General features: G+C 42.8%; 1 protein-coding gene across 4 annotated transcripts in view; it reads right to left on the bottom strand.

Annotated features, from left to right (window-relative positions):
• Positions 1-23,476, bottom strand: part of LOC126078229 (UDP-glucuronosyltransferase 1-6-like) — a 220,496-nt gene that overhangs the window by 110,601 nt on the left and 86,419 nt on the right. The window contains exon 1 of one of the 4 annotated variants that reach the window (XM_049888493.1): positions 15,103-15,963. The exons of the other annotated variants lie outside the window; for them this stretch is intronic. Within the exon in view, the coding sequence (XP_049744450.1) occupies positions 15,103-15,963 (861 nt within the window). Of the gene's footprint in view, positions 1-15,102; positions 15,964-23,476 lie in introns of those variants that run through there. 4 annotated transcript variants of the gene reach the window in all.

Genomic DNA, 23,476 nt, shown 5'->3' with positions numbered 1-23,476 from the left:
CTTATTAAACAATACACATATTGTTTTGTGACATTGGTTGCCAACCCCACAACATGTCAACACTCTCCCCTTCACAACCTTGGGTTCCTATTACCAGCTTTCCTGTTCCCTCCTGCCTTCTCTTCCTTGCCCCTGGACTGGTGTGCCCTTTAGTCTCATTTTGTTTTATGGGCCTGTCTAATCTTTGGCTGAAGGGTGAACCTCAGGAGTGACTTCAGTACTAAGTCAAAAGGGTGTCCAGGGGCCATACTCAGTGGGGATTCTCCAGTCTCTGTCAGGCCAGTAAGTCTGGTATTTTTTTGTGAGTTAGAATTTTGTTCTACATTTTTCTCCAGCTCTGTCCGGAACCATCTATTGTGATCCCTGTCAGAGCAGTCAGTGGTGGTAGCCAGGCACCATCTAGTTGTACTGGACTCAGTCTGGTAGGGGCTGTGGTAGTTGTGGTCCACTAGTCTCATACACACTTTTATGTTCATTTAATTCTACCATGCTAGGTCTCAAGGATATAAAGGCTCTTGGCCTTTAGGGAAAAAAAGACACAAACAAATCATTTAAGTATAACATGATGTAACCTACTAAAGGCATGAATAAATTGTTAGATAAATAAAAAAAAGAACAGCTTGTCCAGGGAATGGTATGTTCTTCACACACACAAAAAAACCAACATGAGCAGACGGCATGATACTTGGGGTGGCCTGGGAATAGTACATAGAATGGCATTCAAACCAGCTCAAAAAGTATATATTGATTGTTTCCCACAAGTCAGGCACTGGCTTCTGTATATACAAGATGACCAAGACATGTTTACTGTCCTGGACAAGGTGAACTGAGAAAGAACAATCATGTGGTCTCTCCTGAGAGGACAGGCATGGTCAGGAAAGGCCTCCTTGCCAAGACATCTGAGTCAGACCTTGGCGTAGCTTCAACATTGTGTTTTGGGGAGATAGGGGAGACAAGACTAGGAGGGAAGACCCAGAATTTTGAGGACTTTTAAAACATGTTAAAAGCTAAAAAACATTGTTGAAAGAAAATAAGGAAGATCTAAATAAATGCAAAGGCATCTGTCTTAGTCATCTCATGCTGCTGTAACAGAAATACCACAGGTGGATGGCTTTAACAAAGAGACGTTTATTCTCTTGTAGTCCAGTAGGCTACAAGTCTAAATTCAGGGCTCCAGATCTAGAGGAAGGCTTTCTCTCTCTGTCAGCTCTGGAGGAAGATCCTTATTATCAGCCTTCCCTTGGTCTGGGAGCATCTCTGCACAGGAACCTCAGGTCCAAAGGACATGCTCTGCTCCTGGCACTTGGTGGTATGAGGTCCCTAACCCTCTGCTTGCTTCCCTTTCCTTTATCTCTTGAGAGATAAAAGGTGGTGCAGGCCACACCCCAGGGAAACTCCCTTTACATTGGATCAGGAGCGTGACCTGGTAAGAGTGTTACAAACCCACCCTGATCCTATTTTGCATAAAATTACAATCACAAAATGGAGGACAATCACAGAATTCTGGGACTCATGGCCTAACCAGTTGATACACGTATTTTGGGGGGGACATAATTCAATCCATGACATTCCACCCTTTGGCCCTGAAAAGATCACATCCTTGCAATATGCAAAACATATTCATCCCATCATATCATAGCAAAAGTCTTAACTCCAAGTCTAAAATTCAAAAATTCCTCATTTGTGAAATCTAGAATACAAGTAATCTGCTTCCAAAGGTACAATACCAGAACAGGCGCAAGCTAGACATTTTCATTACAAATGGGAGAAACCGGAGGAAAAGAAGGGATAACAGGTACCAAGCACGTCAGCAGAACATATTACAGTAGCCCTCAAGGCTTTGAAAATAATCCTCTGTTCTCTGAGATCATTTACACAATACCCCTGACCTCCCGACTCTACGTATTAGCCACACTCTCCAGATTTTGAGTGGAGGCCCCTTGGCCCTGGGCTTCAGCTCTGCCTTCCAGCCCCACTGGGACAACAGCTCTGCTCCCTCAGCTTTAGAAACACAATTCTCCTAGTCCTTCTGAGTGGCAACTCCACCCGTAGAAACACCAGAGGCCATGGCTCCACCCTTTAAAACCCCAGAGGTCCTGGCCATAGCTTTTGAGACTGAGGCAGCTCCACTTCTTGTGTTCCTTGTCTCTTCAGCTTCTGCCCCCTGGTTTCTTGGCCTCTCAGCTTCTAGGGCCTCTCACCCACATCTGCCCTGCTGGAACAAGTGTTCCAAAGCTCTGTAACTCCACCTAGAGGCCTTCCTCTCCACCAGGAAGCCACCTGTGCACAGGCACTCAGCTCTCTTGCTCCTTGGATCGGCAAGCCTAGCTCTACCGATAAGTTCCTGGAAGCACCCCACTCTGCCAGGAAGCCTCCTGTGCACAGGCACTCAGCTCTCTTGCTCCATGGGTCATCTCCAGTGCTGTCTGGTGCTGGTCTCCTGGTTCTGCTGCTGCTGCCAGTTCACTGCTACCGCCACCTGTCCTCTGCTGCTGTTTCTCACCATCTGCGCCTTCTCCAGTGTTAATAGTTCTCACTTTCTTCTGAGTCCTCTATCCGTTCACAGTTTCAAAACTGCTTCCACATTTTAGGTATCTGTTAGAGCACCCCCCTAACCAAATTCATAGATCAGAAGACTTAATATTTTTAGAATGGCAATATTCCTCAAATTGATGGACAGATTCATCATAATATCTATCAAAATCTCAGGTAGCTTTTCTTGAAGAAATTGGCAAACTGATCCTAGACTGCATATGGAAATTCAAGGTACCCAGTATAGCCCAAAACAAACAAAGAAACAAAAAACCAATCCTGTTGCCACTGAGGCAGTTCCAACTCACAGCAGCCTTATATCCCAAGCAGTCTGGAAAAGGAAGAACAAAGAGGGAGGACTCATACCGCCAATATCGAAGCCACAATAGTCAAGATAGTGTGGTACTGATACATTGGTAGACGTGTATATCAATGGAATAGAACCAAGTGTCCAGAAATAAATCCTCATGTTTATAGTCAAATGATTTTCAACAAGGGTGCCAAAATGATTCAATGGGGAAAGAAGTCTTTTTAACAAATGGTGCTGGGATAGTTGTATATCCACATGCAGAACAATGCAGGTAGACCCTTTCCTAACACGATACACAAAAACTAACTCAAAATGGATCATAGAACTAAATATAAGAGCTAAAAGTAGAAAATTCTTAAAAGAAAGCATAGGTGTAAATCATTTTGACATTGGATTAGGTAATGGTTTCTTAGGTATGACACCAAAAGCACAAGCAACAAAAGGAAAAACAGGTAAATTGTTACATCAAAGTTAAAAGCTTTTGCTTATCAAAGGACACCATCAGACAGTGAAAATATATCCCACAGTTTGGGAGAAAAATGTATCTTTCATATATCTGATAAAGGATTTGTATCTAGAATATATAAAGAACTGTTATAACTTAACGATGAAAAGATAAACAATCAAATTAAAAAATGGGAAAAGGGCTTGCATAGATATCTCTCCAAAGAAGATATACAAAGGCCAAGAAGCACGTGAAAAGATGCTCAGCCTCATTAGTCATTAGAAATGCAAATCAAAATCACAGTGTGATACCACTTCATACCCACTAGGAGGCTTATAATAATAATTTTTTAAAGTGGAAAAAAACAAATGTTACAAGCAAGGATGTGGAGAAATTGGAACCCTCAGAAACTGTGGATGGGCATATAAATTGGTATACCACTATGTGAAAGTTTGACAGTTCCTCGAAAAGCTAAACATTCAATTACCATATGACCCAGCAATTCCATTCCTGGATATATTCCCAAAAGAATTGAAAAAAGTGTTCAAACAAGAACTGGTACACAAATGCTCATAGCAGCACTATTCCTAATAGTTCAAAGGTGGAAACAATCCAAATATCCACCAATATATAAACAGATAAACAAAATGTGGTCTATAAATACAATGGACTATTATTCAGTCATAAAAAAATTCAAGGTATGATACACGTTACAACATAGATAAACCTTGAAAATAGTATACGAACTAAAAGAAAAACAAATCAGCTGCAGTCGAGTTGATTCTGACTTTTGGTGATCCTGTGTGTGTCAGAGTAGAAGTGAAAGAAGCCAGACATAAAAGGCCACATGTTGCATGATTCCATTTATATTTTTATCCAGATTGAGCAAATCCATGGAGACAGAAAGCAAATTAGTGGTTGCCGGGGAATGGGGGGAAGGAGCGGGGAATGACTGCTTAAAGGGTACAAAGTTCCTGTTAGGGTGATGAAAATGTTCTAGAACTAAATAAAGGTGATGTTTGTGCAATATTGTAAATGTACTAAATGACGCTGAATTGTTCACTTTATAACAGTTCAAACGGTGAATTTTATATGTATTTTACCACAGTAAAAAAATGGTGTGGTCACTTTGGAAAATGGTCTGGCATTTCCTCAAATGATTAAACATACAGTTACCCTACAGCTCAGCAATTCCACTTCTAGACATATACCCAAGAAAAAATTGAAAACCTATGGTCACACGAAAACTTATACACAAATGTTCATAGCAGAGCTTCAAACCAGTTCAATCTGATTCAACCCTCTGCTGAGAATTTACCTTTCCACCCCAGATATACTGAATCAGAATCTACATTTTAACAAGATCTATAAGAATCTCCTGGGGATCTTGTTAAAATGTAGATTCTGATGTAGTATATCTGGGGTGGAAAGGCAAATTCTCAGCAGGAGGCCAAACTGGAAGGAACTGATTTGAAGCCCTGGTTCATAGCAGCATTTTTCATAATAGCTGCAAAGTGAAAACAACCCAAATGTCCATCAACTGATGAGTAGGTACATAAAATGTGGCACTACCAACAGAGTGAACTATTATTCATAAAAAGTAATGCTACAAATGGATGAACCTTGAAAACATTATACTAAGTGAAAAAAGGAGGTCACATCTCACATGATTCCATTTATACGAAATATCCGGAAGAGGAAAATTCATAGAGACAGAAAGTAGATTAGTGGTTGCCAGGTGTTGAAGGAAGGGGGGAATGAGGAATTACTGCTAATGGATATGGCGTTTCTTTTTGGCGTGATTGAAAATGTTCTAAAATTGTTTGCGGCGATGGTGACAGAACTCAGAGAATATACTGACAAAGGGAATAATACAAAGCAAGCTTTTGGCCTAGCCTGGACTCATGTCAAGAGAGCAAGAGTGACTCCATCCTGACCCATTTCTAAGAGTGATTCCATCTTAGCCCATTATTAAGCATGTTCTGTTAGATTATTTTCATACTTTTAAGGAAATAGCTGTACCCACAAACAATTGTAGTCAGCTGATTCTCAGGAAAACACTCCAGCTCCCTTATCTGAAGTAACCCTTGCCCAACCACATACCTGTAATGGACCTATCCAAAATAATGCCCCACTTCTGACATAGCCCATCTTCAGTTTCCTGATCACTCAAATACCAATGAGAGAGCTTTAGCTGTACCCCAGCTGCCTGTGGTTTTTGCCTTTACAAACCACACTGTTCCATGCCTCAGCGGAGTGGCTAATCTTAACACTGTAAGACTTGCTGCCTCCCCAATTTGAGTGTTTGTATTCTCAATAAATCTCTATTTAATTAGAATTTTTCAGAATCTGAGTTTTACTGTTGGACATTTCTTTGGTATAGTCAACAAGATCCGAAGGTGACTTTCCGATGGTGGTCCCAGGGACTCGGGAACTCTGAGCTTTGGTGCTGGCATGAACCCTGTGTATTCATCCATCTTTGTGGATCCCTGGAGTCATCCCAGGTCAGCCTTCTTGGATCAAACTCTGCTTTCTTGCTGTAGAGTTCTTTGAGAGATTTGTTGACTGTCCTTTCCCCTTTGTTTTTCATCCTTATTGTTAAACTTGTTCTACTTTTTTTTTTTTTTCTCATATTATGAACCCATGGTTGAGTTCAGTGCCTAATTAAGGTGAGACTGATGCCTGGTAGTCAGCCTATTCGTCAAACTATCCTTTTCCTCTGGCTGGTGGCAGCAGCCTTTTTCTTTTGGTTGCTTCTTGAGGATTGGTGTGCATGCTGGTGCAAGGGATGCCTGTGTGTTATTGGGGGCCGAGTGCTTGCAAGTGGTACTTAATGAGAAGATAGGGAGTGTCACATCAAAGACAAGTGAAGCAGACCACCCTTCAGAGGCAATTACTGGTTATATCTTTAAAAATTATGACTCCAGCTCAGTCTTGTATCAGGATTGTTGGCATGCACTCATAGTGAGAAATTTAGAAAATGAATGGCCATTATGGGAATCATCTGAACTAAGCAAATTAATTTTTCTGCACAGTAATTCGGAATATAGTCTCTTGCATTAAACAGAAACAATGCAACACTGTTTTAAATTGGTATCAGAAAGCATCCAAAAGACAACAACCAGTAAATTTGCCTCCTTACAAGATACAGTTTCAAAACAGGCAAAACAGTTCAAAAAATTACAATATCAGAGCTCTCTAGCCCTGCCAACTTCCTCTCCAGCTATGGTCTTTACACTCCCTTTTGCCCCTCCAGCAGAAGCCTCCCTCTACCCATCTTTACCACCCTATTCCCCTGAGAACATCCTTTATGAACTTCTTTATTCCCCTAAAGATCTCCAGAGGAGACTAAAGTTATACCCAAACTACCTTTTAAAATCAAATATTCAGAAGTAGCCACAAAACTTCCCCAAGTTACCTTTTCTCCCAGGTCTAAGGTGGAACTTCATGTTACTGTGAAAGAGTTTCTCAAACCATGTGAAGACCCCCTGATTCCAAAATGAATTTAAAATACTGTTTCAAACTTATGAACCTGGATTATAAAGCTTATACCAATAGCTTTATATGTTAGTTGGGTCCAGGGTTGCTTAACTAGGGATGGATGCAGCAGAGTGGAAATACACTGAAAAACATATAGCCATAGAAGCAAACATGGCTGGGCTCATGCTAGTAAACTGAGACAAAATTGTCAGTAGAGATTTATCAAAAGCTCTTCCAAAGGTATGGTGAAAGGATACAACCCTGATGCACACCTTTCCTGACTTTACACCACACAGTATCCCCTTGTTCTATCTGAACAACTGCCTCTTGATCTATGTACAGGTTCCTCATGAGCACAATTAAGTGTTTTGGAATTCCCATTCTTCTCAATGTTATCCATAATTTGTTATGATCCACACAGTCAAATGTCTTTGCATATAGTCAAGAAAACACGGGTAAATATACTTCTGGTATTCTCTGCTTTCAGCCAGGATCCATCTGACATCAGCAATGATATCCCTGGTTCCACATCCTCTTCTGAATCCAGCCTGAATTTCTGACAGTTCCCAATCAATATACTGCCACAACCACTTTTGAATGATCTTCAGCAAAATTTTGCTTGCATGTGATATTAATGATATTGTTTGATAATTTCCACATTTAGTTGGATCACCTTTCTTGGGAATAGGCATAAATATGGATCTCTTCCGGTCAGTCGGCCGGAAAGCTGTCTTCCATATTTCTTGGCATAGAAAAGTGGGCACTTCCAGTGCTGCATCTGTTTGTTGAAATATCTCAGTTGATATTCTGTCAATTCCTGGATGCTTGTTTTTCACCAACGCCTTCAGTGCAGCTTGGACTTCTTCCTTCCATACCCTTGGTTCCTGACCATATTCTACCTCTTGAAATGGTTGAACATCAACTAATTCTTTTTGGTATAATGACTCTGTGTATTCCTTCCATCTACTTTGATGCTTCCTGTGTCCTTTAATATTTTCCCCCTAGAATCCTTCATGGGGCATCAGGATTGGAGGAAGACTCACTAAAAACCTGCGTTATGAAGATGACACAACCTTGCTTGCTGAAAGTGAAGAGGACTTGAAGCACTTACTGATGAAGATCAGAGACCACAGCCTTCAGTATGGATTACACCTCAACATAAAGAAAACAAAAATCCTCACCACTGGACCAATAAGCAACATCATGATAAATGGAGAAAAGATTGAAGTGGTCGAGGATTTCTGTTTACTTGGATCCACAATCAACACCCATGGGAGCAGCAGTTAAGAAATCAAAAGACACATTGCATTGGGCAAATGTGCTGCAAAGGACCTCTTGAAAGTGTTGAAAAACGAAGATGTCATTTTGAAGACTAAGGTGCGCCTGAGACAAGCCATGGTATTTTCAATCACATCATATGCATGTGAAAGCTGGACAATGAATAAGGAAGACTGAAGAAGAATTGACACCTTTGAATTGTGGTGTTAGCAAAGAATATTGAGTATATTGTGAACTGCCAAAACAACAAACAAATCTGTCTTGGAAGAAGTACAACCAGAATGCTCCTTAGAAGCAAGGATGGCGAGACTGCGTCTTACATACTTTGGACATGTTGTCAGGAGGGACCAGTCCCTGGAGAAGGACATCATGCTTGGTAAAGTACAGGGTCAGCGGAAAAGAGGAAGACCCTCAATGAGGTGGATTGACATAGTGGCTGCAACCATGGGCTCAAGCATAACAACGATTGTAACAATGGTGCAGGACCAGGCAGTGTCTCATTCTGTGGTGCATAGGGTCGCTATGAGTCAGAACCGACTTGACAGCACCTAACAACAACAACATTCCAAAGGTGTTTCCCTACAACATTGATCGAGGGAAAGTCCAAAGTTGCAAACAAGAAAAGGTTGAAAGTGTTTATAACTTTAGGCATCACCTAATTTCTTAAGCTCTTCTAAGAGCACTCCGGGGTTCACCTCAAAGAGCCCAGAGCAGACATAACTTTTTAATTTCATGTTTCTCAATAGCCTCCATCCTGAGCTTGCTGAGCTTGTTAAATGACATTGCCTAAATTGGAAAAATGTCTCCAACCCAGCTAACCACTCTAGCCCACAAATTAGCTCAAGTTTTAGAACAGCAAACCAAAGAGGCAGAACAAAAAACTAAAGCCAGACAAAATAAGTTTCTGGCCTTACAATTACAACAACTCCAAACCCAGCCCAGAAGATGGCCTCCTTTCCAACATAGGGGCCCTAGCAGTAAACTTGCACCTAAAACTAAAGTTTGTTACTTTTGTAAGAAACCTGAGCATTTTATAGAAGACTGTCAACTAAAAATGAAAGTTGCTACTGGGCAAGCCAACAAAGCCCTTCATCAAACAGTGTAAAGGGGCTCTGGGTAATTTACAAAGGCTTTTCCTATGATAGCAGTAAACTCACAAGTTGAAAAAACTGTCCAAAAAATGAAGAACCACGTAAAATTTTAACTGATAAGTGTTATACTTTATCTGCTATCAACCCCACAAATTTGCAAAAGCCTCAGCTCTAGAGTAACAAAACATCGAAGATAGTGGGAGATACTAATTGAGAACAAAATTTTTCTCGTACTCAACTTATTTCGACCTCCTTAGGCCTGGAAGAAGACATGCATGGTCCCTCGGCTGCCAGGGACCACATCACTTGTAAGTCTTACTAAGAAAACTCCTTTCTGTGACACTGGAGTTGCCCACCTCTTTCTTCAGTCTCTCCACACTCTCCATATTTGAAGGCAAACTTCAAGTTACTGGTCCTAGCGAGCCAGGAGACTGAAGAAATGGTGAGTGAAAGTGAGGCACCCAAGGAGGAAATTCCGGGTTGGCCAGTGACCTCCATGTGGGGAGATTTTGCCAATACGCTTTATGCGTGTTGCCTGCCTCATGAGTATGGGGACACTCCCAAAACACCAAGTGGCATAGCATGGTTTTGGGAAGATACATGACTTCATAAGTGTGGAAAGGAAGCTAGATGAGCAGTAGTGGCTGTGAGATAGCCACCGCTCTGTGCAGTTCGCCTGGCCACAGACACCCAGCTAGGTGCTGAAGCAACCATAAGAGCTCTGCAGGAAGAGCTGCAGTTCAAAAAGATGTGTACCAGTCCTGGGTGGCAATGACACCATCTATGACAGAACAAAACACTGCCCAGACCTGCACCATCTTCACAATCATTATTATGCTTGAGCCCATCTTTGCAGCCACTACGTTAATCCATCTTGTCAAGGGTCTTCCTCTTTTTTGCTGACCCTCTACCAAGCATGATGTCCTTCTCCAGGGACTGGTCCCTCCTGATACCATGTCCAAATTCTGTGAGATGTAGTCTTGCCATCCTTTCTCCTAAGAAGCATTCTGCTTGTACATCTTCCAAGGCAGATTTGTTCATTATTTCAGCAGTCCATGGTATAGTCAATATTCTTCATCAGCACCACAATTCAAAGGCGTCAATTATTCATTCATGCTGTGTTAGATCTGGCCATAGCTTTCTTTCCCATGCCTCTAGCCCAGCCCACATAGGACTGGTTTGCCTTCACCTGGGAGGGGCAGCAATGGACATTTCAAGTGCTCCTCCAAAGATATTTACACAGTCCCACTATTTGCTAAGGTACGGTTGTTAGAGATCTGAATCTTTTCCCCTTCCCCACTGTTGTCCCTTGATTTCATTACGTTGATGACATCACGTTAACTGCTTAAGATGTTTCTCTGTTACAGAAGAACCAAGGTTCCACTGTCTTTCCTCAAGTATCTCCCTCCATCTCCCTCAAAGTCCTCCTCTCCCATACTGGGCTGGACTCTTGTGTTCCACTGCCAACTGGTCATAATACCTAATACCACTAACTGGTTGCAATATAAACACCCCAGCTGGAAGGCAGGAGCATAGCCCCCTCCTAATGGCAACCGATGGCTGTGTGGCACTACCTGTGGCCCTGGTTACCATAAGATTTGATAGGGTGCTGCACTTCGGGGTCATCCTGTACTTCAGGGATTGTCAAGAAAACTATGTAAAAACCTCTGAATTACCACATAGTGAAAGCCAGGTGGACCAAGTGTAGCCTTTTCCACTGGTATGATTACCTTTTGACTATTTTTATTCCCCCCATGGGCTCCTTAGAAGTAATGGGACAAACTAAAGCCTTAACTAATTTCACTAAATATGTCCTGAATGACATCAGAGAAAGTTTGTGGCTATTAATGGCCAAAACCAAACAAATAAATAAGGAAGGTAACCCTTCAGAACTGAATGGATCTGGACATTCTAACAACCATTCAATGCAGGACTTGTGCCATAGTAAAGACTGAATGTTATACCTATATACAATACTACCACCAGGACATAACTGATCTGTTAGGCTACAGGAAGAAACTGATAGAAACCCTGGACACACCTGATACCTAGTCTGCTTTGGCTGCCTGATTTTCTCATTTCCCCTCTAGTTGGCATGATGTTTTGATGGGTCTTGTTCTTTTCCTGGGTATAGGGATTGTCTGCCGTGTTTATCTATACTGCTGGTGTGGTCTGTGCCTCCAACTACAGCAAAATGTCTGACCCAACAGTGACACCTCCTCTTGGGGCACTCAGGGACTTTGTGGGAGAGGGGGAATGTGTGAGATTTTAAGAAATGGCCTCCAGGGTGGACTGAAGGGGAAAACAGGCTTTGTGAGGTCCAACATGGCTGCTCTCACTCTTTCTGTTTGTTCACAGCTCTTTCTGTTAGTTCACTGCTGTTTTCCAAGCCCTGTTATGTGACCTTGCTAAGGCAGTCTTGTAACTCCATGGCTTGAAGCCACTTTTGTCCTTGACCACTATAAAACTTCCACCCTGCCTATTGCTGGGTACAGAGATCTGCATGGTCCTTGGGCGAGCAGGGACCACCTTGTTTGTAAGACTTCCTTGTAAAACTCTTATGTCACCACGCTGGAGTTGCCTGCCTCTTTCTTCAGTCTTTCGGCACCTTCCAATTTTGGAGGCAAATTTCAAGTTACTGGTCCATGCCTGGACATTCGGTAGTAAAAAATAATGCTACAAATGGATGGACCTTGAAAACGTTATACTAAGCAAAAAAAGGTAGTCACATATCACAAGTTCTATTCGTATGAAATGTCCAGAATAGGCAAATTCATAAAGACAGAAAGGAGATTAGTGGTTGTCAGGTGTTGGTAGAAGGTGGGAATAAGCAGTGACTGCTGATGGATATGGCATTTCTTTTTGGAGTGATTGAAAATGTTCTAAAATTGTGATGACGGTTGCACAACTCAGTGAATATACTAAAGACCACTGAATTGTAAATTCTGAATAGGTGAATTGTATGTGGTGTCATGAATTGAATTGCATTTCTATGATGTTAATGAGATGGGCTTAGTGGCAGTTATGTTAATGAGATGGGCTTAGTGGCAGTTATGTTAATGAGGCAGGAGTTATTTTAAGATTGAATTGTGTCTTGAGCCAATCTTTTGTGATATAGAAGAGAGAGGCAAACAGCGAGACAAAGTGACCTTATACCACCAAGAAAGCAACACCAGGAGCAGAGCACATCGTTTGGACCTGGGGCTCCTACATGGAGAAAATCCTAGACTAAAGGAAGACTGATGACAAAGACCTTCCTCTTGTGCCCACAGAGAGAAAGCCTTCCCCTGGAGCTGACACCCTTAATTCAGACTTCTAGCCTACTAAACTGTGAGAGAATAAACTTGTCTTTGACAGTTCTACCTCGTCCTATAGGGTCGCTATGAGTTGGAATCGACTCAATGGCAGCGGGTTTTGGTTTTGTTTAAGCCATCCACTTGTGATATTTCCCTTATAGCAGCACTAGATGACTAAGACATATGATAAGTGAATTATCTCAATAAAGCTGTTTAAAACAATTAACATCATTCTCCTAGAATCACCTAAATTATTAATCAACCAAGTTTCTAGTTTTTTGGATACCCATATTGAATGGAAACACTGGCGGCATAGCGGTTAAGAGCTACAGCTGCTAACAAAAACGTCAACAGTTTGAATCCACCAGACACTCCTCGCAAGCCATATGCGGCGGTTCTACTCTGTCCTATAGGGCTGCTATGAGTCAAAATCAACTCAACGGCAATGTGTTTGCTTTTTTTTAATTTTTTCCTGATTTCATATTGATTCACCCTAGCATTTAGCCACTCTTTAGATAATTACTCATTAACAGAAACACTCCTTCCAAAATATTCCACATGTTGCTAATCTCCAGATAATGGGTCATAAAGAAAAGTACACAGTTTTCAGAGAGAAGCAGAACATTAAAGGCATTGTAGACATTGGATTCAGTTGTATTTTTTAAAACTGCCTATTCGGAATGACTTGGCATTTTGGGGTTTTGTTCCCCCGGCTTGCCCAGAGTTCAACCTCCAGCTCAACCCATAAATGTTGGAATTTCAGCCTGGATGTGTGTTACTTGTCGAAAACCCTGTAAGGAGACAAGATGAGCTCAGAGGTGGGCACAGGACACCACCTGCCTAGGACTTTGATGGAGTGAAGCTCCTAATGTTTACCTGAAGTTTTTTTAGATCAGGATTTCTCAACTTCACCGCTATTGATTTTTTGGGAAGGAGAATTGTTTGTTGAGGCGGTGGGTATGTCCTATGCATTGTAGGATGTTTGGCAGCATCTCTGGCCTCTACCTACTAGTTGACAGTTGTTGTTGTTAGGTGGTGTGACTCAGTTCTGACACATAGCGACCCCATGCACAACAGAATGAAATAATGCCCAGGCCTGCATCATCCTCACAATTGTTGCTATGCTTGAGCCCACTGTTGTAGCCACTGTGTCAATCCATCTCATGGAGAGTCTTCTCTTTTGCTGACCTTCTACTTTGCCAAACATGATGTCGAGGGACTCATCCCTCCTCATAACATGTCCAAAGTATGTGACAGCAGCAGCCCTTAACTGTAACACCAGAAATATCTTCAGACATTGGCTCCTGGTGGGCAAAATCACCACCAGTTGAGAATCACTGATCTAGATGATTCTGGAACACAAAATGAGGAAACGAGAATAGAAGGTCTAGCCCTGAGAAACTGGAATCTAGTTTTTCTGAAAACGAAGAATCCCTGGTGGTGCAGTGGTTAAGCACTCAGCTGCTAACCAAAAGGTTGGTGGTATGAACCCACCACCCATGTCGTGGGAGAAAGATGTGGCAGCCAGCTTCCATAAAGATTACCCACTGCCATCGAGTTGATTCCAAATCACAGTGACCCTGTAGGACAGAGTAGAACTGTTCCGTAGGATTTCCAAGGCTGTAAATCTTTACAGAAGCAGACTACCACATCTTTCTCCTGTGGAGCCACTGGTGAACTTGAACTGCCAACCTTCTAGTTGGCACGCAAGCATTTAACCACTGTGCCACTAGGGCTCCTTCTTTTCCTGACATAGGAGGCTTCTATTTCACACCCTTTGCTCCTTGGAACCAGTTCAATTCAGCTCATCATCTCTGCCCCTCTCTTTTCACAGTAGCTATAGCCATTATGCACCTTGTTAACAAGGAAATTAATAGATGTTAAAGCAGGGTGGTAAAGGTGTTTGGAGCCTATCTGATGTTTTCCTCCGGTGAAAGTGCATTACAAAAGAGAATTCTGGTGTAAAACATAAGGAGTGGCCTGAAGGCTTTCAGAATTGCAATTACTCAAATACGCAATATATATTTTCATTTTCCAAAGTAACCCTGCCAACTCCAGGTCAGGGGGCCAGCAAACTTTCCTCTAAAGAGCCAAATAATAACTATGCAGGCGTTAGAGACCATATATGTCTCCGTCACATATTGTGTATGGTGTTCTTGCTGTTCAACAACCCTTTAAAAATGTAAAAACCACTCTCAGCTCTGGGTCATTCAAAACCAGGCCTCTGGCCAGATCTGGCCCACAGGCTGTAGTTTGTTGGTCCCTGACTTAGGGCCCAGGGCAACTGCATGGGACAGAGTTTCAGGAATGGGTTTTGACCTAAAATGTCCTCCCAGTTCTTGTTCCCTTGGGCAATCCTCCTCCTCTGTCTCCTCAACAGGCTGTATGGGCTCATTCTGTGATTCTGAGTCTCTCCCCAGATAACCTAACACCAGTCCTGTCTTCATCCAAATCCTCTGCATCACCTCAGTCTCAAATGTATTATCGCCCCCTCTACTCCCTACCTGGAGCCCCTTTCCCTTTTATTGGAAGGAAGACCACCATTTCTTCAGGCAGCCCTCCCAGGTGGGCTGGAGAGGCTGACTGAATAAGGAAAGACAGAGCACGTATGAATGATTTGTGTCTACTTTCTAAGAAACAGGGCAATCAAAAATAGGTAAAACCACCAACCTGAGCTAGACGTTCCACCTTCTTGCAGTTGGTCCCTCCAATGAAGACCATGTTGGGCATGACTGGCCTGGGGAACTCAAACACGAAGTCATACCTTAACAGCCAAATGGAGCCCTTCTGATATAAACTGACTAAGTCCACATCTCTCCTAAGGAGATCTGAGGCAAGATCCTGGTACTTCGAAAACAGAAGGTAAAGTAGAGGGGTCTCCAACAAATTAGCGAGGAAGTTGGCCACCCGTTGGCAGAAAGTCATCTGGTCTGAGAACTGAGTATAGTACCTGGGAATGTAGGACACGGGGCTTGGGCTTCCATTGAACTTGTACTCCAGGGCACATGGGAAGCCCCGGAAGAGGTACACAGAGGGCAGGCCCAGGTACTCAGCCAAGATCACACCACAGGGCAAGGCTGGGTCTGTGAAAAGGGCATCGAACTTACTCTCCTTGAGGAATTGCAGGGTCTCCGAGTTCTTCAGGAGGCTCTCGCAGTTGGTAAAGTACATGTTGATAACAATCATGACATTCCTATACTCTGTTTGAGGGGTGCTCAGGTAAGATCTCTCAGCAAAATGGCTGTTTCCAAAAGAGCGGTATCGGTCCTTCATCTCTTCCTGGGGGTACGGCACTGGATAGAGTTTTCTTGTGTAGTATTTGGATTCCCTCAGAAGCAAATTCACTTCTGGCACCAACACCACAATGTCGTGTCCCCTCTCGCTGAGAAGCTCAACTATCTCCTTCATACTAAGCCAGTGGCTTCCATCCTGAGGAACAACCAGCAGCTTCTCACCTCCAGTCACACCCCAAAGTGCTAATAAGAAAACCCCAGCAGAAGCCCTCTGAAATGCTTGCAGAAGGAAGGCCATGCTGGAGGGAGTGAAAGTGAAATAATGATGATGATGAATCGTTCACACTGCCTAAACCACAGGCTTCCTGGCTATTTCCCTAAACTAACAAGTATTCTTCCCAAACCCAGCCTACCTCCCCCTTGCTCTGAATTTTGCCCTTTGATATGAAAGAAACCAAACTAATATTTAACTGTCTCTAAGCACACAGCTAAATTGGGCAAATGAGGTTCCTTACCAGCTTGTGCCTGAGCTTCTGGGTTTATTTCTCTCTTTGTCCCCACCTATCTGGCTCTCCTGGAAACCCTGGTGGCGTACTGGTTAAGTGCTACTGCTGCTGACCAAAGGGTAGGCAGTTCGAATCCGCCAGGGCTCCTTGGAAACTCTATGGGGCAATTCTACTCTGTCCTATAGGGTAGCTACGAGTTGGAATCGACTTGACGGCACTGGGTTTCGTTTTTTATTTTATCTACCTCTCCCTCTCAAAGAGTCAGGGTGGCAGTTTGAGGACAAGTTGGGAAGGCCTCTGGTGGCCTGCTGCTGCACTACATCCTGAGCTCCCCAGTTTCCACCTCATCAGTCATGTCTACAAGTCAACAGCTATCAGTGTGTATCAACTTTCTTACCAACTTTTCTCAGAGCAAAAAGGAAGAGTTACCTCAACGATTCTACACTACAAAATGGAGTTGCCCACCTCAAGTTCTGGGGATCACAATGATGGCAAGATTGAAAGGTGCGTTGAGAGATGCGGAGTGGATGGAAGGCGTCAGATAGAACTTCCCGCCCACACTTGTATAAGCCATTGTTGCTGGTAGGACTTCTCTTTCCTGAAGCAAATCTAATCCTCACAGGTCTACCCTCTGTTGTTGTTAATTTCTGTCAGGTCAAATTCAACTCATGGAGACCCCATATGTCACAGAGTAGAACTGAGCTCCGTAGGGTTTTCTTGCCTTTAAACTTTACCGAAGCACTCCCCAGGGGGTGCAAACATTTAAGTTTTCAACTACCAACCAGAAGACTGGCAGTTTCAACCCTCCCAGAAGTGCCTAGATGACAGTTCTGGTGATGTGCTTCTCAAAGGCTACAGTCTGGAAAACCCTATGGAGCAGTTCTACTCTGCACATGTGGGGTATGAACTGAAAGGTCCTTTGGTAGCCAAAAATTAGTTCCTGAAAACAGGCTCAATGAGCCAACCCTGCCCTGGGAAAGCGAGGAGTGGGGAGGAAGAAGGGAAAGTGGGAGGTGGAGATGGAGAGGGAGAGATGAAGGAGAAAGAGATGGAGTGGGGGAGAGAGGAGAATGAACGAGAGAGAGAGAAGCAGTAACAGGAACAGAAGAGGAAGTAAGAAAATAATATGGGAGACAGTGTAGAAATCACAAATGGTGGGAAAGTCACAGGGTGAAAGACAGGGAGGGTGGGCGACCTGTTTTCTACCTGCTCACTTCATGCCTGAAGGTGGCCCAAGAAGGTGGTGACTGAGGAAAGCAGACTAAGTGAAAGGTGGTTCCTACAATTCTGGAACAGACTTTCCCAGAGCTAGTCACCCATAGCTGCACAGCTACACAACAACACAGCTGGGCTGCTTTGCAAGGGCTGGTTCTAAATTGGCCCCTTGGAGCAGAATGTATGCTGCCTGGACAGAAAGGAGAAGAAGCCACCCCTGCACAGTGCTGATGCCGGGAATCCAGCCAGGATGCAAATACATTGTGAAGGGCATAGGCAGGGTATGGAGGCTGCTCAGTGCCAGCTGGCCGCGGGCCTCCAAGGCTGCCTCCTGGGGAGGGGTGCCTGCAAGGTGTCCTGCTCACAGTGATCAGGACCAGCAGGCGGCAACATCCTGGTCCGGGTCTAGACAGCAGAAAGACTCCCAAAACCGTTGCCTTAGAGTGTATTCCGACTCATAGTGACTCCATAGGACAGAGTAGAACTGCCCCATACAGTATCCAAAGAGTGGTTCTTAGATTCAAACTGCCAACCTTTTGGTTAGTAGTTGAGCTCTTAACAACTGTACCACCAGGGCTCCAGTGCCCAAGACGACAGAGTAATACAGCCCCATATGGTTTCCAAGGCTATAATCTTTTCAGAAGCAGACTGCCACATCTTTCCTCAGCGGAGCGGCTGGTGGTTTGTAACTGCCAAACTTTTGGCTAGCAGCCAAGCACTTAACCACTGTGCCATCAGGGCTCCTTTCAGCAAGACCTGAGGACAGTCCAAAGGAAGCACGGTGCAGGTCCCTGAAGCTGGCAGGAGCGAGGTAGGACTTTGAGAACAGGACATGGAGGGAGGGCAGCACCAGCCAGGTGTGGAGAGGAGAAAGAAAAGGCACTACAGACCCCAGGATCTTCAGGCCAGGCCCCCCTGTGTGAGTGTGTCCCCCTAAAATGGAGTTTCATAAGGACTCAAGGAAACCTAGCAGGTCAGGGACCTTGGCATTGATGTAGGCGCTGCCCTAGAGTAACAAAACATCAAAGATAGTGGGGGTTACTAATTGAGAACAAAATTTTTCCTGATCTCAACTTATTTTGATCTCCTGAGGCCCTGTTGAAGACATGCATCCATTTTTTACTTAGTTTAGGTACCCAAGAAACCTTTTAGGAAGAGATCTTTCATCCAAAAGGAAATGTCAAATAAAAGTTTCATAAACAGGAGGATCGCTATTAGACTTGCCTGAAACCAACCAATCAATTGGCTCTTGTGGAATAGAAAATACTACAAATGAAGAGGGCTGCTGTTATCTCAAAGCACTTAGCTTGCAAACACAAGAGAGTCACTCCCTTATTTTACTCAGTTCTGCAGATTTCCTGTCTTCTGTACCTAAAAGCATATGGGCCACCATGTCTACTGATGTTGTCAGGTCCTATCAGTTGAAAAAATTAACATTCAAATAGACACCTCTATACCTTTACCTGAAAATTTCACAGTACCCTTTAAAAAGAAAAGCTAGAGAAGGGTTTAACCCAATAATTCAAGACTTTCTAACTAAAGCTTTCTAATTTAATAATTTCTCCCACTAGTCTCTGCAATACTTCAGTTTTCCCTGTTAAGACACCTAATAATCAGGACAGGACTGGAGGCTTGTACAGGACCTACGTGCCATTAACTGTATAATAATTCCCAGATTCTGCATAGTCCCCAGTCTGCACTTACTTCTTTGTATTGTACACCCTGAAGCAACACACTTCACAGTGGTCAACCTTTGAAATGTTTTTTTTTTTTCAGCATCCTACTTCATGCAGACCAAAAAAGCAAAAACCCCAGTGCCATTGAGTCGATTCCGACTCGTAGCGACACTATACAACAGAGAAGAACTGCCCTCATAGAGTTTCCAAGGAGCACCTGGTGGATTTGAACTGCCGACCCTTTGGTTAGCAGCCATAGCATTTAACCACTATGCCACCAGGGTTGCCATTCATGCAGACAGCTAATACTTATTTGCTTTCACTTGAGAGGACCAATTATTCACGTGGACTGTAATGCCCCAGGGTTCACCAAGTCTCCCACCGACTTGTCTCAGATTTTACATGTTGATATACAGCCTTTACAATTTACTCAAGGTTCCACATTATTACAATATGTGGATGACTTACGGTCTGTCCCAGTTCTCAACAGGCATGTCTCACAGCTACTATTCTGTTGTTACAATGGCCTCCAAAGAAAAAATTGAAATCAGCTCAACTTTTGTTTAAATACTTGGCACATGTCCTTTCAGCAAAAGAAATCACTATGGACCCCAAAAGAAAAGAAGCTATCGTATCTTATCATGTCTCCATTACAAGAAAAGCAACTGAGGGGATTTTTAGGATTCTGCAGTTATTGCAAAGCTAGGATACCTAAGTTTTCTTTGTTAGCTCAATCCATGTACCAAATTTTCAAAGGTTCTGAACCTGACTCAACATTCTGAAGATGGCCAAAAAGCCAACACCAAAATAAAACCAAACCAAAACAAATCAGTTGTCAAATCAATTCCCACTCATAGTTACATTTTAGGACACAGTAGAACTGCCCCATAGACTCTACCAGAGCAGCTGGTGGATACAAACTGCAGACATTTTGGTTAACAGCCAAACTCTTAACCACTACGCCACCAAGGCTTTAACAAGCACCCCTGCTCTAAGGCTTCCTGATTATAATTTATACTTTCTACTTTTTGTCCAGAAACTTCTGGGAATGCTTTAGAAGTCCTCAGTGAAAAACACAGAGACCACAGAGGCCTACTGTTATTAGGACATTGAATTAGACCCTGTTTCTATGGGCTACCCAACTTGCTTCAGAGCAGTTGCTGCAACTGCTAGACTACTTGAGACCATAGCAGATATAGTTCTAGGAAATTGTCTTGACACTTATGTCCCTCATGTGGTGTCAGCCATCCGAAATTCGACATTAACTCAACATCTCTCAGGTAGTAGGCTGACTTCTTATGATGTGCTCCTTCTAGAAGCTTGTAATATTTGGTTACATACTCTCTAGATCTGGCTACGTTGTTGCCTGTACCTCTACCTAATGATGATGACAACTCACACCATTACATTCAGTGAACCTTACTGAACAGCTTTGGTCTTCTAGGCAAGATTTACAAGAAACCTCACCATTAGTACTGATTTAGTTCTGTTGGTTGATGGGTCATATTTAAAGCCTGAACATATCAGCTCTCATTACCAGGGAGGATATACCATGACAACTTCCTCCGGGATCCTCTAAGATGGTACCCTTCCTGAAATCACTTCAGATCAACAGGCTGAACCAATCAGCCTGTTCCAAGAGGTTTTACAAACTGCTTTCTGAATGATCAATGTACATAGAATCTAGATATGTTCTTGGAATTACTCATGATTTTAGCATGTTATGGAAACAAAGAGGGTTGTTAACATCTTCTGGTATTCAACTTAAAGTGGTCCTTTAGAAGCAGACCGCCTGGAAGCCCTTTTGCTCCTCTCTGAGATCACTGTAATTAAAATTCAAGAGCATCAGCCAAAAGGGGTTCCACAAACAGGAAATTAAAGGAAACAGCATGGCTGATAGAACAGCTTCCCAAACACCGTTTAAGAACATCACCCTCCCTCATGATTGTGATGATTCCACTCACGAGCATGAGGAAAAGGAGGGATAGTTAATAAAAATAAAACAATCATGGCACCTGTAAACTATTGCCCATAAAAATCTGACCCAAAAGAAATTTCAAAGTCACTTTATAAACACCAACAATTAAACTCACAAATTAAATTAAAGAATGGGAGCGGGCCACCTGTCATCAGGATTCAACCACTAGACTGTGGATCAGGCCTAATAAAAAACCCATTTTCTGGAATGCTTGCATGTCCCTATGGTTCAAAATTGCTGCCATGATAAGACAGGAATAGTGGCAGATGAACTAATCTGGGCTTTAGAATCCCATTGATGGGGATATTGTTCTGCCACGGTAGAACACGTTTTTTCTCAGTTTTGAAGATCGCACTCCGTCTTTGTTTCCATCCTGTTAATGCTTTGCAAAAACTTTTAACAGTTCTGTACGGTCCCTCACCTCAGGGCACTGCTTTGGATGACGAACAACCTTTTAATATGCTTATAGAAAACCCCTCTAGATTTGGAAGAGTGACTTTAAAGGATTTATCTGAACATCAAAAATCAGCCCCACATGACTGTTGCTGGTGCTCCACCTCTGGGATATGGGTGAAACCCAACGAGAACTTAGTACGTCCCAAATCCCGGCAAGCCGCTGTACTGGATGCATTGCATATGAACATTCATTTGGGAAGCAATAAGATGATAGAAATCTTAAAGAAATATTGGTGGGAGCACTTTTATATGGTTACTGAACAAGTGGCTTCCCAGTTTCTTATTTGTTCTCAATTTAATTCCAGTAAACCTTATACAGCACCACCTGGGAGATTTCCTCTGCCTTCAGAACCTATTCTTGAATGGCAGATTTATTTCATCCAGCTTCCACCCTCTAATGGTTACAAGTTTGTATTAGTAATGATTTGCAAATTCTCTCACTGGGTGGAAGCTTTCCCCAGTCATCAAGCTACTGCTGCATTTGTAGTTAAGAAACTTCTCAAGGATATTATTCCTAACTGGGGAGCCCAAGAGTCCACTGTAGTGATAGAGACATCCATTTTACTGGACAAATAACTAAAGAGTTCTCATGAATTGAATTATGTCCCCCCCAGAAATGTGTGTCTCAATTTGGCTGAACCATAATTCCTGGTATTGTGTGATTTTCCTATATGTCACAAATTCTGCCTCTATGATGTTAATGAGGGAGGATGGGTGGCAGTTGTGTTAGTGAGGCAGGACTCAATCTACAAGATTGGATAGTGTCTTGAGGCAATCTCCTGAGATATAAAAGAATCAAGCAGGGAGACAGGGGGATCTGGTGCCACAAAGGAAGCAGTGCCAGGAGCAGAGTGCATTCTTTGGACCCAGGGTTCCTATGCAGAGAAGCTCCTAGGCCAGGGGAAGATGAGAAGTCCGAAAGCAAGACACAGCCTTCCCCTTGAGCTGACACCCTGAATTTGGACGTTTAGCCTACTTTACTGTGAAGAAATAAATTTATCTTTGTTAAAGCCATCCACTTGTGGTATTTCTGTTCTAGCAGTGCTAGATAACTAAGACAGGAGATGTGCAAAATTCTCCCTACTTTTCAGAGACTTCAGTGTTCTCACCATCCTTAATCCTCTGGTTTAGTTGAAAGAAGTAATGATGTAATAAAACTCAACTAGCCAAGCTTTCTAAACCTCTACAATTGCCTTGGAATAAAGTTGCCTCTGGTGGTTTTAAATTTGAGGACTACTTCATTTGGACTTCACAAAATGACCCCTCATGAAATTATTACTGGACAACCAATAGCTCTTCCATATTGGGCAAATTGCCCTGAATCAAATTTAATTCAATCTGACCTGTTTCAATATTGTAAATCTTTGATTCAATATTTTAATGAACACATTACACAAGTTAAAGAAGCTTTTAAGAATCAAAAGGAAGAAATGTCTTGAGTATACAATATTCAACCTGGATATTATGTTTCGCAGAAAAAACACCAATTGAAAGACTCTCTCAAACCTAGATGGAAAGTGCTATACTTGATACTTCTTACAAACACTTCTGCGGCCAAATTACGGGGGATCAAGACCCGGACTCACCTCTCTCAGCTGAAAGAACTCTGCCTGGACTGTCCAACCCATGGAAGGACTCCAGCACCAATTCTGATGACCTCGAGATCAGAAACAGATGACATCTGAAGTGGACAGCTCTTTCCAAGACCTCTGGATCAGGCCTGTAGAAAACTTGGCTCCTAATCGAGCTGAAGTTTCCTTAAACAAGTTTTACCATTGCTGGTTTCCATGCAAACTATTGACATTTTTGCAATTTGCTTCATACTCATAACCTTTCTATAATCACCTTGCTTTATCATTTTGGCATTATTCCTTGCTATATTATCTTAATTGTCATTTTGACATTATGGAGTTCTTAAGTATTATTTTTCTGCTTTCGAAAATTTTTGACACATGGAAGGAAAATGCTTTCATGAAGTTA

Source organism: Elephas maximus, chromosome 6 (genome assembly GCF_024166365.1).
Source record: "Elephas maximus indicus isolate mEleMax1 chromosome 6, mEleMax1 primary haplotype, whole genome shotgun sequence".
Taxonomy (NCBI): Eukaryota; Metazoa; Chordata; class Mammalia; order Proboscidea; family Elephantidae; genus Elephas; species Elephas maximus.
Note: the sequence above shows the minus strand (reverse complement) of the source record. Positions and strands in the feature narration are given on the sequence as shown.